General features: G+C 59.4%; 2 protein-coding genes across 7 annotated transcripts; one reads left to right on the top strand and one right to left on the bottom strand.

Moving 5' to 3' along the window:
* Positions 1 to 6,797: 6,797 nt before the first annotated feature.
* Positions 6,798 to 9,213, bottom strand: DRAP1 (DR1 associated protein 1). Of its 2 annotated transcripts, none has more exons than XM_014844806.3 (7): positions 8,915 to 9,213; positions 8,602 to 8,674; positions 8,397 to 8,490; positions 7,945 to 8,064; positions 7,732 to 7,825; positions 7,400 to 7,488; positions 6,798 to 7,026 (listed from the first exon to the last, which is right to left on the bottom strand). In XM_014844806.3, exons 1-7 carry the CDS (start codon positions 8,954 to 8,956, stop codon positions 6,921 to 6,923), a joined length of 618 nt encoding a protein of 205 aa, XP_014700292.1. In that variant the 5' UTR covers positions 8,957 to 9,213; the 3' UTR covers positions 6,798 to 6,920. The 2 variants fall into 2 exon arrangements, with proteins under 2 accessions (XP_014700292.1, XP_014700291.1); XM_014844805.3 differs by having other exon boundaries at positions 7,732 to 7,846; positions 8,915 to 9,075.
* On the top strand, positions 8,632 to 11,638 carry C17H11orf68 (chromosome 17 C11orf68 homolog). Of its 5 annotated transcripts, none has more exons than XM_070488197.1 (2): positions 8,632 to 8,743; positions 10,238 to 11,638. In XM_070488197.1, the coding sequence occupies exons 1-2, from the start codon at positions 8,655 to 8,657 to the stop codon at positions 10,992 to 10,994; spliced, it is 846 nt and encodes a 281-aa protein (XP_070344298.1). In that variant the 5' UTR covers positions 8,632 to 8,654; the 3' UTR covers positions 10,995 to 11,638. The 5 variants fall into 5 exon arrangements, with proteins under 5 accessions (XP_070344298.1, XP_044617832.2, XP_044617831.2 ...); XM_044761897.2 differs by lacking the exon at positions 8,632 to 8,743 and adding an exon at positions 9,315 to 9,542 and having other exon boundaries at positions 10,235 to 11,638; XM_044761896.2 differs by lacking the exon at positions 8,632 to 8,743 and adding an exon at positions 9,331 to 9,542.
* Positions 11,639 to 15,352: the final 3,714 nt, after the last annotated feature.

Here is a 15,352-nt window from a genome sequence, read left to right as displayed (position 1 = left end):
AGGGAAAACCATGATGCCCATTTTATAATAAGGAAGCTGAGGAACAGAGAGGTCAAGTTATCTGCTCAAAGTCACAAGGCTGATAAGGGGTGGTGCTAGAACTAAAATACAACGAGTAGCACCCCAAACTCTTCCCGGGGTGCTCTCCCCTCTCGAGTGTGGTAGGGAGGTGGATCCCGAGGGGAGACTGGACCAGACGAGCGAGGAAGCAGGGCCTTCTGAGGAGGAACAGAGGGCTCAGGCCCCTACCCCATCCTCGGCCCTCCCTAGCCTGAAACTGCCTGCCTTCCCTGTGACGTTCGAGGTGACTCCAGACAAAGGTGGTGGCGGGGGCAGGGAACCCACAGGCAGAAACAAAACTCAAAGACTCAGGGGAAGGGGAAAGTGAAACCTCCCCTGGGCACCAGGGCAGGGGATGGGTGAGAGTCTGCGGCTGGAAACAGAGGCAGCCCTCCATCCGGAACAAGGAAGAGGGCGGAACTCAAGAAATATTTGTTGAGTGAGCAAAGAAAACACATACGACCCCATGAACGCTGTGGCGCCACTGTTTACCTGACACTGTCTAGGAGGATAAATTGGTTTAGCCCATTCTGGAAGAAGACAGTTGGCAATATCTTTTGTGTTTTCTTTTAACATGGGGTGCACAGACGAGCAGTCCATGTTCCTTGGGTTGGGGCACTCCATGCATCACCAGGGTCACCAAAATCCTCCCTTTAAATGGACTTTCCCCTTCAATTCGTCCCCAATCCTATTCCCCATGGCCCCCCAATCTTACATGTTTAACACATGTCCTTCCAATCTGCTTTCCAGGCATTTGTTTCCACGCACGTCAGTAACAGGAGGCACCACCTACTGTGTGCGAGGCAATGTGCTAAGTACTTTATGTGTCATTATCTCATCTAATCGTTACATGTCCCTGAAGGACGAGCTGTTGTTGTCCCCACTTTACAGATCAGGAAACCAAAGCACAGAGAGTCTACGTCACTTGCCCAAGGTCTCAGAGTAGATGGCAGAGACAACGGGACTGTTGTGCTTGTCTGTTTTTCGTTTCTCTAAACACCGCTGTGCTGTAGATCTTGTTCTGTGTTTTTCTGTTTTTCACTCAACACTATGGGTTTAAGCTTTGTCCACATGGCTATCTGCCATGCAGTTCCCCAGTGACAGACACCCAGGCAGCCTCTGCCTCTCTGCCACCTCAAAGCACCCCTGGGACACGTCTTTCTATTTGTGAGAGGGTTTACCCAGGAGTGGAACTGCCAGGGGGCACTTAGCTGCCAAACTGCCCTTTCAAACATCCCAACGAAAGCACCAGACTTCATTTACCCGCCGCCCCTGCAGCGAGCGGTCTCATCTGTCTTCCTATTCTTTCTGATTAATCTGATGGGTGTCGTGTGGGATCTTGTGTTTTGCTCTGGAGCTCTCTGATTACTGGGGTGGGTGCAGAAATCTTAGCCCTTATTCTATTTTTTCACATGACATGTGAATACACACACACACACACACATACACACACACACAAAATAAGAAGGACAAGATTTCAGAATAAGGCAGCTCACTCCAACGACAGGAAGGGAGGCTCACATGGCCCCTGCCCCACCCCCAGCTATGAGGAGCCTCCAGAGTCCAGAGCCTCCAGCCACTCTCACCAAAGGTCCTGTCCTATGAAGGAGGGACCAAACCCAAAGCACCTGGGTCATGGGTGCCACTCCCCTGCTGCGGTGCCCAGAGCCCAGAAGAATGAGAACTTGGTCCCGTCTATGTCCTAGCTTATGCCACCTGAGAGGGACGGGGGACCTCAGGTGGGAGGAAGTTGTTAACAGGTCTGTGTACAAGCCCCGGCCCGCCTACCTCTGTGCCAATGTGCAAACTCAGGCTACTCATCTTACTTCCTGAGCCTCAGTCTCCTCATCTGCAAAATGGGGGTGATGAGGACAGCTCTCCTAGAGGGCTCAGGATGCAGGGGACCCTAATATGGACTCAGCTGTAACAGCACAGGGCAATGAGCTGCTGCAACATGTTGGGGCCCCTCTCAAGCTCGAGGGGCAGTATCAACAGCCCCATTTGGCGGAAGTGGAAGGCAAGGCCTGGAGAGTTGAAGTCACGTGGGTCCAACAGCATGTCAGACCTCCAGGCCAGTGGGTAATGGGCAAGGTCATTCCCACGCCTCAACTCTCCTTCCCCTCCCCAACTCTCCCAGCCCCTGGGGCCACCAGGTCAAGCGGCACCTGGGGCAGGTGTGAGGGAGGAGTGCCTCCTGTGCCCACACGCTACCTTCTCCCCCCCCACGAAGCTTCTGGGGCCCTGAGGGGCTGCCGGTGTCACAAGGTGACATTGCTCAGCCAAGGAAGGCCAAGCACAGGGAGCTCCCGAGTCTGGCCCCTGGGGTGGCTGAGGAAGTGGGAGCCAGGCAAGACTGCAGGGAAACCTGGCAGACTCAAACGCAACCCTCCTGGCCTTTGCCCTCGTGTCCCCTCTGCCTGGAGCCCTCTCCCAACAGAGAGCTGTGTGGCCCCCAACTCCTCGCTTAATGCGGTTTTCCACTCAAATCTCCCCTTATCAGAGTCTCCCCTGAACCCCATATAGAATGGCTGGGGCCGCCCTCTGCCCTGGGACTCCCCACTCCTCCCTAATCGTCCTTTCTTCTCCCTGAGCACGCATCACCATCCAACATACCATTTATCTTCTTTATTGTCTGTCTCTCCGCGTTAGAAACAAACTCCAGGAACATTTTGTTCACGTAATCACCACTACCTGGAATAGTGTTTGGTGTGCAATAGGTTCTCAATAGATAGATGGATAAAATAAATACAATTTTTATGAGGCTATCATAACAGTGCATGCATCTTAAGTGCACAGCTTAATATATTTTTATATATAACCCCCACCCAGTTCAAGCTGTGGAACACTTCCAGAAGACAGCCCCCACCCCGAGGGAACCACTAGACCGACTTCCAGCACTATTGATCAGTTTCACCTATCCCTGAACTTGATTTAGATGAATTATGTCATAGTGCGCACCACTCTGTGTTTGGTTTCTTTTGCTCAACACAATGTCTACGAGATTCACCCGTGATGCTGCACGTAACCGTGGTTTGTGCTTTTTTATTCTTCTATTTTACGATATCCTACCATTTATTCGTGCTCTGGTTGATAGGAGTTTGGAGGGTTTCCCATTGGAGGCTGTGGACATTCTTGGACGTGTCTTCTGGTGGACAGATGCCTAGGAGGCGCACTGCTGGGTCACAGGGCAGTGCGTGTTCACAGACTCAGTGAGAAACAGCCACGCTGCTTTCTAGGGTGGTGCACCAACTGACATTCCCCCAGCACTGAGCGAGGTCTGGCGTTGCCACCTCCTCCCCAGCACTTGGCAGTACCAGACTTTTTCGTTTCAGGCTTCTGGAGGATGACTGCAACTCATTTCCCTGCTGAGCGACGATGCCGGCTGCTCAAGAAGCGTTTGCTGAAGGAATCCTTAGGTGGGCTGTGGAGGGACACTCTTCACTTGGCAGGGATGGGTGGGCCCATACCCTTCACCCGAGGGTCTCAGTCTCTGGCTGCTATGCTGGTCTCAGAAGCTGCTTCCCATTCCACCCACTGGTCACACTAACACCCCAGGGTACAACTGAGGCATTCAGATAGGACCTGGCCCAAGGCTCAAGGCTCCCCAATGGATAGAGAAAAAAGAAAACCATCTGGTGCCCAGGTAGAGCTCTGAAGATGGGGTGCCCGCAGGCAGGGCAGAGCCATCTTTCCTGACTCCCAGGAGGCACCCAGTGGCCTGGCCCAGCAAGGAGCACTGTCTCCCCAGGGCCCCTGCCCTCTGACTCAGGAGGCTGCACCCTTACCACTCATCAGATGCTGCGTCAGGCCCTTCCTAACAGGCTGTGAGGTCCCGTGGCTGAAACTGGCTGGTCAGTCCCCCAGGTTGGCTAGGCCACCTTCCCCAGCCTCCCTCAGGGGGAACCTGTGACGGTTCCAGTAGGAGGTGAACAAAGACAATGGGGCCACTTGCAGTCCTGGACCAGAAAAACCTCCACATGCTCTGAGCTTTCCCCCTCCTCAGTGACCTTGAAAGTCATGGGCTGAGGATAGTGGGGCCACAAGATGCAAGGAGCCTGGCGCCTGAGGTCCCTCTTGTAGAAGCGCCACCCACTGATCAGATGAGTCCCATTATAAACTTTTTGTGAGCAAGAAAGAAACTTCCATTGTACTTGAGCCTACACAATTTGAGTTTTACATCAGCCCTTTGCCCTAAGGTACAACTAGTATACACAGCGTAGCATGTATAACTAACACGAGTAACAACTAGCCCTATTTACAGATGAAGAAACTGAGACACAGAGAAGCTACAGAACTTGTCTGAGGTCCATACGTGCAGAAGCTAGGATTTGAACCCGGGGCCTGGCTCCAGAGGTTCCACTCATAAGCACTCTGCCGAGGCTGAACCAGTGGGCCAAGAGTGCAGAGGCTCCGGCCAGGGCCTCCAGGGCATGTCCCACCCCCACCTCTGCCTCGCGAGCCTCTGCCCAGCTGAAGGGGACTGCTCCCTGCACCCCAGCCTCCTGGCCTTCCCCAGTCGTCACCCAGCCTTGTCTCTCTGAACTCTCCCAGTTCAGGATGTCACCCTTTGGACAGACCCCAGCCACTGGCTCCCAGGGCCTCTCCCTCTCCCACTCCTCACCCCCACTCAGCACACCCTCAGCTCCGTGGAGCCAGGTGTCCCCCTTCCCTGGGACTGTGCCCAACTTGCTGCTAGAAAAAACCGCTCTCCCTCCTGGGCCGACAGGAAGCCCTCCCATTCACGGTCCCTGTCAGCCAGAGTGACAGAAACCCAACTGGCTTCTTGGGGAAAGGTGTTTATTGGCTCACATGACCAAGAAGTCCAAGGCGTACAGGCTTCTGGTAAGACCAGGTCCAGGTGTTCCGATGTCACCAGAAATCTGGGCCTCTGAGCCCCCCGGCTCTGCTGTGCTGGCTTTGTTCGCCATCAGGATCACGCCTCGGGGCGGGATGTGGCCTCCACTGCACCTGGCCTAGATCTCGCCAGCTTTGCTACCCCAGCGTGGCCGCCATCATCCTCACTTGGACTCCTGAGAGGTCCCCTGCTGCTGCCCAGGCCACGGGAAAGCCAGGGATCTTGTCAAAACCCCTCCCCAGAGATTGCACCTGAAGTCCCAGGGCTCAGCCAGGTTGGCCCATTGGTCAGCTAGGGTGACCACAGCGGGCAGTGCTGTGACTGGCCAGGCTGATACCATGTTCTGGCCCATCAACCCCAGGGAGTGGAGTCAGCTGCCCACGCCACAGGTTGAGCAGAGGAGACATGATTCCCCAAAAGGCAGGGGCACCACAGCCAGAGGGGGCATGGAGGGGAGGCAGATAGGACCCACGTGCTCCAGGCTCCAGGGCCCACCCATGCCTTCCAGCCCACCTCCTAGTTCACAGAGAAGCCAGACCCCATCAAAGGAAAACTGAGTACCTGAATCTCCCCCAGGAAAACCCACTCGCCACCCTCAGGGTGGGGCTGGCTTCAGGCAACCTCACCTCACTCCATCAGTTGCCCACTCCTGTCCCTCCTTCGTTACAAGCTTTGATTCCTGCCATCTTAAAAAACAAACACGAAGCCTTCCTTCATCCTCACTCTGAGCCACTCTGAGCCGCTGCTCCCTCGCCTCCACTTCGCGACTCTGAGCGCACTTCCGCTCACCTCAGGGTTTCTCACCTCCGTCCTCCCCGCCTGTCAACAGCCACCACCTGAAGCAGTTCTGGCGAAGGCTGCCCTAAAGCCCACGAGGTGCCACCCCTTCCACAGCTGAACTCTCTCGTCCCAGACACCCCGGGGGGCACCACCAGTGGCCCTGGGGCCCTGGGTCTGGCCGTTCTTCAGTCTCCTTTATGGTCCACGGCAGCCCCCTGCTCTCTCCCCTGGGCAAGGTCACCTACTCTCAAGGTTCGCACATCTGTCTCTACACGCAAGTGCCCACTCCACACCTCTCCTGAAATTCACCACAGCCAGACCTGTGACCTTCTCAGTCCTGCCCTTCCGCCTGTGTCCCCCCAGCCGGAAAAGGGCCCCCACCTCTGCCCAAGGAGCTGCAGAAAGAAACCCGGGAGTCCTTGAGGATTCCCTCCCTCTCGGCCCCGCATCCCGTCAGTCAGCAGCACTCTTGAGCCTACTGCCAACAGACTCAAGTCTGGCTCCTGCTGTCCGTGTTGCCTGCCCAGCCTCACCGCCACTGCTCCCTGAAGACACGTCTGCCTTGTGGACACCGCAGCTCTGGGGTCTGCTCAGAAATGGGTGTGGACTGACCAGCTGTGTCACTGCCCTCTCACAAGCTGGCTTTTGAGGTCCTCTACAATCCCGCCTACCTCTGCTTCCAATGCCCCTTCGCACATGCCCTTCATGGCACCTGGCCCGAGTTCTAGTTTTCAAGATCTGTTCCTGTTACCTGTCCCATCTGTCCCTTTGCATCAGCCCAACGTGGGCAGAATGGTCTTCATCAGAAAGACAAGAGGAGGCTGCTCAGAGAAGGCTAGGAACCTGCCCACGGTCACAGAGCACAATGACACAGGTTGTCTCCCAGCATAACCGGGACCTGCTGGCTCAGGCCCTCCACCACTCTGCCCACCTTCCTTCTATCAGCACCCCTGGTCCTGCCCTGGCAGAACCGTGGCCTCCAGCCCCTCCCTTCACTCAGTGGCTGCTTGGCCCACCACCACTCCTGGCCCCAGCTCAGTGTGGGGAAGGCAGGTAGATAGATGGCAAGGTGGCCACAAAGCCCTGGACAGAGGCTGGGACAGACACTGGCATTCCCTTTTATTATTATTTTTTTAATAAATTTAAGAACAATTCTATTTTCTCTCCTCCCCCCAGAGCAACTAAAACCAACTAAAAGGGGGTGTGGCCTGGGGGGCAGAGGGCGCTAGGAGTCATAATCTTCTTCATCCTCTGCATCAGGTGCTGAGGGGCCCGGGGGCGCTGGGGGCAGAGGCAGAGTTGAGGCAAAGGGCATGAAGGGTGTCGGGGGGCTGCAGGGCAGAAGGCAGGAGAGGAAGATCAGGCCACTGCCCATTCCTGCCCAGTGAGCCACCCCCCACCCCCACCCCCATAGGCAGCATGGAGCCCACAGCCCTCGGTACCAACAAGGAGCCAAGCCCAGAGAATGCAAGGGCCCAGAGCAGGTCACACAGCCCCTACCCAGGCCGCATCCATTGCCCCACCCAGGGGTAGAAGGGAGCTTCTGAGGACACAGTCTTCTGTCTTTAAGCCCTCCCCAGTTTCTCCCCTCCCATGCCCCAAATCCGCCACAACCACCAGAACCCAGAGGCCATGGAGGCCGGGAGGGACAAGTCAGCCTTGGGGAGTCTGCTGGCCCTTTCCTGGCACCACCGAGCTGCTTACCTCTGAAAGTGGGCAGGGGGGTGGCTGGCCTGGGGTGCAGCCTGTGGTGTCTCCTCTTCCCCGTCGGTGTCTGTGTCCTCAGACTCATCCTAGGAGCAAGGTAGGGGTCAGAGGTGACAAGAAAGGCACGGGCCCATCAGTGAAAAGCCTAGACCTCTGGGAATAGCAGAGGCAGGACGAAGACCTCCATCACCCCAATTCACAAACAACGAAAGCGAGGTACAAAGACGTCACAAGTGAGGATGGGACCAAGGCTGCAGCCAGCTTGGCCTGACACAAGCCTGCCCTCTGCACCCGACGGGACAGAACCGAGGGCTAGGGGCCTCACTAACCTCCTGCTCCGAGTCTGTCCCCGACAGCTTCTTGTCCTTGCCTTTGCTTCCCATCCCACCGTTCTTCCGACCACCGCTGCCCGACTTCCGGCCCCTTTGGGAAGGTACAGTCCATCTGTCCAGAGGTCACTCCCCTCCTTCGCCACCCCCCAGCCACCCCAAACCCCAGTGGCCTTGGCCTTCTCCACCTGGACACTGGCCCTGGTGCCCCACCTGCGGGCACCCTTGTCCCCATCCACGTGGTTATCTTCCCCATCCCCCTGCATGTCAGGGACGGAAGCCACCAAATCCTTCAAGAAGTCAAACTGCTGCTCCAGCTCAATGCACTGCTTCCTGGAAGAGATGGGGAGGGGACGGCACTCAGGTGGGGCCCAGATGTCTGGGCCCTCGGCAAGGGACAGTAAGAGGCTCTGGATGTCAGGAGAATGGAGCCTGGAAAACCTCCACGCCACCTCCGGCACCCAACCTCCTCGCTTTGCTGGAACACCCACCCCCTCCTCCCCGAGTTCAAACCCACCAGTTTCTGAGGCCTTGCTGGTCTCCCAGCAGCCTCCCGCCCCCCTCACTATCAGGACACTGCCTCCTCTAAGTGTGTGAACTTCTGGGGCGGGGCCTCACCCAGCCCTCCCAGCCCTCCCAGCCCTCCCAGCTCGGCAAACACTCACAGGTGGGATGTGGTCATGGTCTTAGCATTTCGGGACTGGGTCACCTGGCAGGCCTTCTTCAATAGCGACTCCAGGAATAGCTCGAGCGCCCGGGCTGAGAGGTGTCAAGGAGAACGCAGGTAGGGGGTCCCCAGCCCACACAAGCGACCCCAGGCTGCCTCCCTCCTTCCACGGCCCTCAACCTGACCAGCCCCCGACGGGATACAGATGATGACAGGCACAGCCGCCGCCACCTTCCCAATCTCTTCGTCCGTCTGCATGATCTTCTTGATCCGCGCCTGGGAATGGGGCAGAGAGCTCGGACCCCGTGGCCTCCATCCCAGAAAGGGGCGCTGGGGGAGAACAAGGCGGGTATCCCGGGAGGAAGGGGGCGGGGGGCACGGACGCCGGGAGGGCACGGAAGGGGGCGGGGCGTCCGGGCCCCCGAACACCGCGAAGCGCCCGCCCCCCCAGCGGGGCCTGGGCCCCAGCCTCCCGTAGAGCCGGGCGGCTCCTCCCGGGCCCGGCCACGTGCTCACCGGCGGGAACCGGGCGTTGTACTTCTTCTTCTTGCTCGGCATCTCGGGGACTCTCTCGCCGCGCCGGGCCCAGCGCCGCCGCCCGCAGCCTCCCGGCCCCCGGGCCTGCTCGCCGCCCGCCCGCCGCGGTTCCCCCGGGTCCTGGCGCCGCCCGCTCCGCCCCCGCCGCTCCCCACGGGGTCCTAGCGCCGCCAGTCAGGACGCCGCCCGCACGGCCCAAGCGCCCTCCCCTTAGAGCCTCCCGGGCGGTGCGCGTCGGCCCGGGACAGGACCGCCACTCCCGCCCGCCCCCAAGGCCCGAGGAGCGGACGTTAGCCCCGCCCCCGCAGGCCCGCCCCTCCCCGAGTTCCCCAAAGGCCCCGCCCCGGGGTCAGCCCCGCCCGGCCCCGCCCCTTCCCCCGCCGGCCCCGCCCCGCGGCGCGGCCGATCCGGCCCGGGGGCCCCGCCCCGCGCTGCGCTTGTCTATAAAGTTGTTGTTGAGGCGGCGAGGCGCTAAGATGGCGGCGGCGGCGGCAGCCGTGGCGGGGGCGGGGCGCGGCGGCGGCGGCGGCGGCGGCGGCGCGGAGCCCCGGCAGGAGCGGAGCCGGGCCCGGGGCTGGGCTGGCGCCGAGCGCAGCGAAGGCCGGAGGTGACGGCTGGGCGGCGGGAGCGGGCAGGGCCGGGCGGGGGCGCAGCTCGGGCCGTGGGCGCTAATGGCGGCGGGCGCGGCGGGCCGGAGGCTGGTCCTCCCGCAGGCTCCCACGAGCCCGGGTTCGAGTCCGGGCACCGCCCCACTGGCCCCGGACCCGTCACAGCCCTCTCTGGGCCTCAGTGTCCTGGGTTTTGAGTGGGCCCGATGACGCCCGCCCGGGAGGCCGGGCCCTGCAGGGCCTGCCCCAGTGCTGCGCGACCGTGCGCCTCGTTGCCTCCCTCCATTAAATGCCGACGCTTGCGGACCCAGTGACTGGCAGGGCCGGGAGGTGTGGCTGGGCCGGCGGCTCCCGCACCTGAATGCACGTTACGGCCCTGTCACTCACTGCAGGTGTGACCTTGGGTAAGTCCCATCTCTCTGAGCTTCAGTTTCCTGTCTGTAAGTCAGGGAGAGTAGGAATAACGTTAGCAACGACCCTTACGTAGCACCTGTTCCACCTCAGGCATTTAATTCCCAACGGCGCTACGAGGCAGGAACAGCTGTTAGCCATTTTAAATATGAAGCAACAGAGGAATGGCAACATTCCGTCTTGCCCACTGCCGCACAGATTAGTTTAGTGCCCGGCACCCGCTAGGGCCCAGCAAGCTGTGGATGTGCCTTGGACCTGCCCTAATTCGGTTCCCTCATAGCAGGATGGAGCCAGGTGAGGAGCTGGAGGAGGAGGACTCCCCAGGCGGCCGCGAGGATGGCTTCACTGCTGAGCACCTGGCCGCGGAGGCCATGGCAGCTGACATGGACCCCTGGTTGGTGTTTGATGCCCGCACTACAGCTGCCTCGGAGCTGGATGCCTGGTTGGCCAAGTACCCGCCATCCCAAGTTACCCGCTATGGCGACCCCGGCTCGCCCAACTCGGAGCCCGTGGGCTGGATTGCAGCATATGGGCAGGGCTATATCCCCAACTCGGGCGACGTGCAGGGCCTGCAGGCAGCTTGGGAAGCTCTGCAGACCAGCGGGCGGCCTGTCACACCGGGTACCCTGCGCCAGCTGGCCATCACCCACCACGTGCTCTCGGGCAAGTGGCTGATGCACCTGGCACCTGGCTTCAAGCTGGACCACGCCTGGGCTGGCATTGCTCGGGCCGTGGTTGAGGGCCGGCTGCAGGTGGCCAAGGTGAGCCCACGGGCCAGGGAGGGTGGGCGCCAGGTCATCTGTGTTTACACAGATGACTTCACGGACCGCTTGGGTGTACTGGAGGCCGATGCAGCCATCCGTGCAGCGGGCATTAAGTGCCTGCTCACCTACAAGCCTGACGTCTACACCTACCTGGGCATCTACCGGGCCAACCGCTGGCACCTCTGCCCCACGCTCTATGAGAGCCGTTTCCAGCTAGGGGGCAGTGCCCGCGGCTCCCGTGTGCTGGACCGTGCCAACAATGTGGAACTGACTTAGTGGGGCCAGGTGAGGGAGACCACTCTCTGCCCTTCCTGCCAGGGATGGATCCTCCCGTCTTCCTTGTCCCAAGGAGGCCAAGTCCCCCACCTTTGGGGACCAGGTCACTCGGGAACTGCCTGCATCTTCAATCCCCTTGAACTTCTGCCCTCTGTTCAGGGCTGACTCAAGTCCCCACCGGCTGGAGGCGCTGGCTCCCTGAGGGCCGGACCCTCAGCCTCTGTCTTCGCTGCTGCTCCCCTCTGCCATCCAGGACCACAGGCTGGGTGCAGACAGCCAGGAGGAGAGCCTCCCTTGGCCGCCTTCATCCCTGGCTGTACCTCCCCCCTTCTGCATCCTCCCCTTCTCTTCCTCCCTCACAAGAGAGAAAACTTAGTGCTTCCAGTCCCTCTGCTTGGAGCCTTCGCAGTCCAGGGGCAGAGGCCCTGCGGGCCTGAGCATGCCATTTTCCTGAGGGCATGATTGTGCTCACTCAGCCCCTGGCAAAGAGAGAGGATGCCAGGGCCATGGACATGGGGCCTGTCCCTCCCTGCCCCCTCACAGCCTGAACCACCTTCCTCCCTTCCTTCACTCCCTTGTCATGTGCCTGTTCCTGGCATTTCAATAAAACCCAGCTTGGGTCTGTGTCTTGAGTGTTTTTTAAACTACTGTCTTGATGGTCACTTGCTTTGGTTGCTGGAGAGAGGCAGGGCCAGGAGAGACGGCCCCTCTGCTCTGACTGGGCCCCTGCTAACTGCCCCCGGTGATAAGATACTCCTCCCTGCCAAGACTGGGAACTTAGCTGAGAGCCTCTGCGAAGCCAGCCCTGTTTCCCTCCCTCTCAAGAATCAGAATCCGTTTCTCAGTGATTTCCCATAAATCCAGGAGCTTGGCTCAGCAACATCCAAGGGGTCACTACTAACCCACCGGGTGTGTCGGTGCCCATTAGAGAAAAATACCCGCTTGGTCCTGGCGATTCTATGCCAGGGCACGTGGTCTGGGTGTGCAGAGGATGGGCTGGATCTCAGCAACCTAGGCTGGACATCCTTGTGCAGTGAACAACCTGCACAACCATAAGTGGCCCTGGAAGCCCTCCTGTTTTTACTCACCTTTCCTACCACCCTGACCATCACAGGGGACACAGGACAGTTTGCAAAGCACTTACATATGCACTATTTAATCACAACCTGTTTAGAAGGAGATGTTGGTCCCATTCTGTGGTCCAGGAGATTGAGGCCAAGAGGGGAAGGGAATTCTCTCAGGGTCGTGCAGTGAGTCAGGCAGAGCTGGGACTTGCCCCCGGTCCCTGCCTCCTCAGGCAGAGTGTGGTCCTTGGCCTCACCCACAGAGAGCTCTTTACAACCCACCAGGCACGTTCCCTCACGTGATCTCACTGGGCCACCCTGCTCTGCTGAGGCTACTGCAGCCTCAGAGCCTGGCTCGGCACCCCCTGACCCCGCGGCTGGCCCTGGCCTTGATTGGAGGCCAGGGTGTCTGGCAGGGAGCCCCTTGGGATGCTGCTCTCGTGCCGTGCCGCGCTGGAGCTGACTCATCCTCCAGCAGCCTCACCAAATTGGAATTTGGAGCAGGGGAGCGGAGATGCCAATGGGCTGACTGGGTGGAAGTGGGTGAGTCATGAGATGCTGCCTCAGCCCCCTCCCCAGCTTCCTCCCCACCCCAAGCTTCCCCAGGACTGAGTCCCCCTAGGCCCAGCCCTGGGAAGTCCCCAGAGATGGGTGGTCTCCTCCTGGAGCCTGGTGCCCTGCCTCCCTCACCTCTGCTCTGCGCTTGACCATAGTGGACCAAGGCTTGGGGGGGCCATGGCCAGGCCCTCATGGGTCCCCCAAAGATGTCCAAGTGCTATCAACACCACCTGGTGCTTCCATAGCTAAACATTTCACACGCTCATCCCTTCTCCAGCCTCAGGGCCCTGCTTTAGCCCGTTCACTGTCTCTCTCCCAGACCATTGCCCTTGCCTGCCCTGCGCCGTTCCGTTCCCACTTCCTCCCCCTACCCTCGTCCCCCCACAGTCAGCTCTCCTGTGGAGCTGCCTGTGCCCCTCTCCTACTCAAAGCCTTCTGTGGCTCCCCACAGCCTGCCATAGAGTCCACACTCCTGAGCTGGCCACCACCCAGCCCACCCCCCTAACTGCCCCGGCTTCCCGCAGGCGCCCCTTTCTGCCCATGATCGCCCCAAGGGAGGCAACTGGCACTTCCTTCACCCCCTGGCACGCAGCCCTGGGCCTCAGGCCATTCCTTCTGCCTGAACACCTGCTGTGCAGCAAGGATGGGAGATTACTTACGTGAATGTTTGATCCATGTCTGTCTCCCGCTGGCCCCTGAGCCACATGCCCATGTGGGCTCAGTGAAGACAGGAACAATGTCTGGATCTCAGCCCTGTCGCCAGAGCCCGGCACAGTGCTTGGCTGGAGCCACTTCTCCGTACGCTATTAAATGAATGAACGAATGAATGAATGCTCAAATCCAGGCCCTGCCAGTCCTTCGGGCCCCATCTCCTCCACTCCCTGCTTCACACTTCTTGTTCCAGAATCAGGACCTGCCTGTGGTTTTCTTGCACGCATGCTGGGCTTTGTCACTTTCGTGCCTTTGCTCATGCTGTTGCCTCTGCTTGGTGTGCCTGACCCTCACCCGGCTGACTCCACGTCTCAGACGCACCGGCTCAGGTGTCATCCTCTCAGAGGTTCCTCCCCATCCATCCTCCCCCTAGGCTCCCGTAACACCCACCCACCTATGGCTCTCATCTGTGTATCTGGGGCCCCTCAAGGACAGGGCTGTGCTTTATCCTCCAGGTGTCCTCAGCTTCCAGCAAAGGACCTGGCCTAGCATGAGTGATAAATCAATGTTATTGAAGAAACGAGTGACTGAATGAAAGTCGCTCTGTCCCTGGGCCTCACTCTCCTCCTTCTGTTCATGACCAGAGCCAGGCACTGCGCTAGGTGCTCACCTACATTATCTCAGCTAAGCCTCACCTGACTCTGTTATTGCCACTTGCAGAAGACAAAACTGAGGCCTAAAGAAGCTTAGCAATTGGTTTAAGAGTACAAAGCTATAAGTGGCAGAGCCAAAATTTAAATCCAGGTTCTCTGACTCCAGAGTACCTGATGCCTTATTGAGCTCACCCTGCATGAAGGTGTTGTTGGGGTGGGGAGCTGCAAAGATAGGTGAGACCCAGCAAGGACTTAGGATCTGATCTGTAAAGCACACAGGTTGGGTCCAACTGCCTACGAGAGAGGCTGGGCCAAGACTAAGATTCCCATTTTACTGATGGAGAAACTGAGGCTCAGAGAGTACAGTGACTAAGCCTACCTGGACTGGAAGGATCTCCCAGGCCTATGGGGGGGACTGCTCCCCCGCCAGGCCAAAGGCTCCCCAAGACCCACCCCCTCCCCGGGCTAGCAGGGGATTCTCCCCTGTCTGGCTGGGCCCTTCTCACACGGGAGTAAGGATGCAGCCCTGGCGCAGGGTGGGCTGGGCTGGGTAGTCTGGACAAGCCCCTGTGCTCTGCTCCCTTTTGTAAAACCACAGGAAGGGTGACTGAGGCTGGGGAAAGGAGACGGGAGACACCCCCTCCAACACCTCCTCCCACTTGTGTGCGCTGCAAACCCCCAAACCGGGGGGGAGGAGGCTCTGCAGGGGCTTCCTGGGGAGTCTGGAGAGTCTCTGCCTGACGACCCCTGATTCCAGCTGGGGCTCGGGGCTGAACAGGGAGGGCAGGAAACAGCGAAGTCAGGAGAAAGCTTTGGCCGGCTGGCGGGGCTTTGGCGAGCTTTTGGGGATTTTCCCAGCAGGGCAACTGCACCCTACTCCCGCCAGATGGGAGGGGCCCTGGCAGGGACGAGCCTTGGGTCACACGGCTGATTCATCCTCGGAGGGAAACTCCCCACTGCTCTGACGTGCGTCCCCCAGACACCGAGGAGTAACCTGAGGGCACCGGCCCAGAAAAACCACCAAATCTTCCCCCGATTCCCAGCCTCCTGGCAGGGCATGAAACCCCCAAGGCTGGACAGAGGCATCCAGTCGGGCAGGGTGGCAGGACATCGAGGGCAGCTTCCCAGGGAACAACTCCGGAGACTGGAACCAGAGACCGCTGGACACGGGGCACCTCAGGCGTGCTCCCATCACCCAATTTTTAGATGAGAAAACTGATTTCAGTAAGAGCAAACCTGTACACAGACCTACTCCGCGCCAGGCTCTACTCTAAGCAGTTCATATGCATTAACTCATTTTGGTCCTCACAGCACTCATGTTCCTGAGGAGGCAATGGCAGAAGAAAGAGGTTAAGTTGGCCACGGTCAAGGCTAGAACTGCTCCAGCAGCCTCCACAACTCCCAAGACCGCTTGCATGCACTGCTGTGGCAG

This window comes from Equus asinus, chromosome 17 (genome assembly GCF_041296235.1).
Source record: "Equus asinus isolate D_3611 breed Donkey chromosome 17, EquAss-T2T_v2, whole genome shotgun sequence".
Lineage (NCBI taxonomy): Eukaryota > Metazoa > Chordata > Mammalia > Perissodactyla > Equidae > Equus > Equus asinus.
Note: the sequence above shows the minus strand (reverse complement) of the source record. Positions and strands in the feature narration are given on the sequence as shown.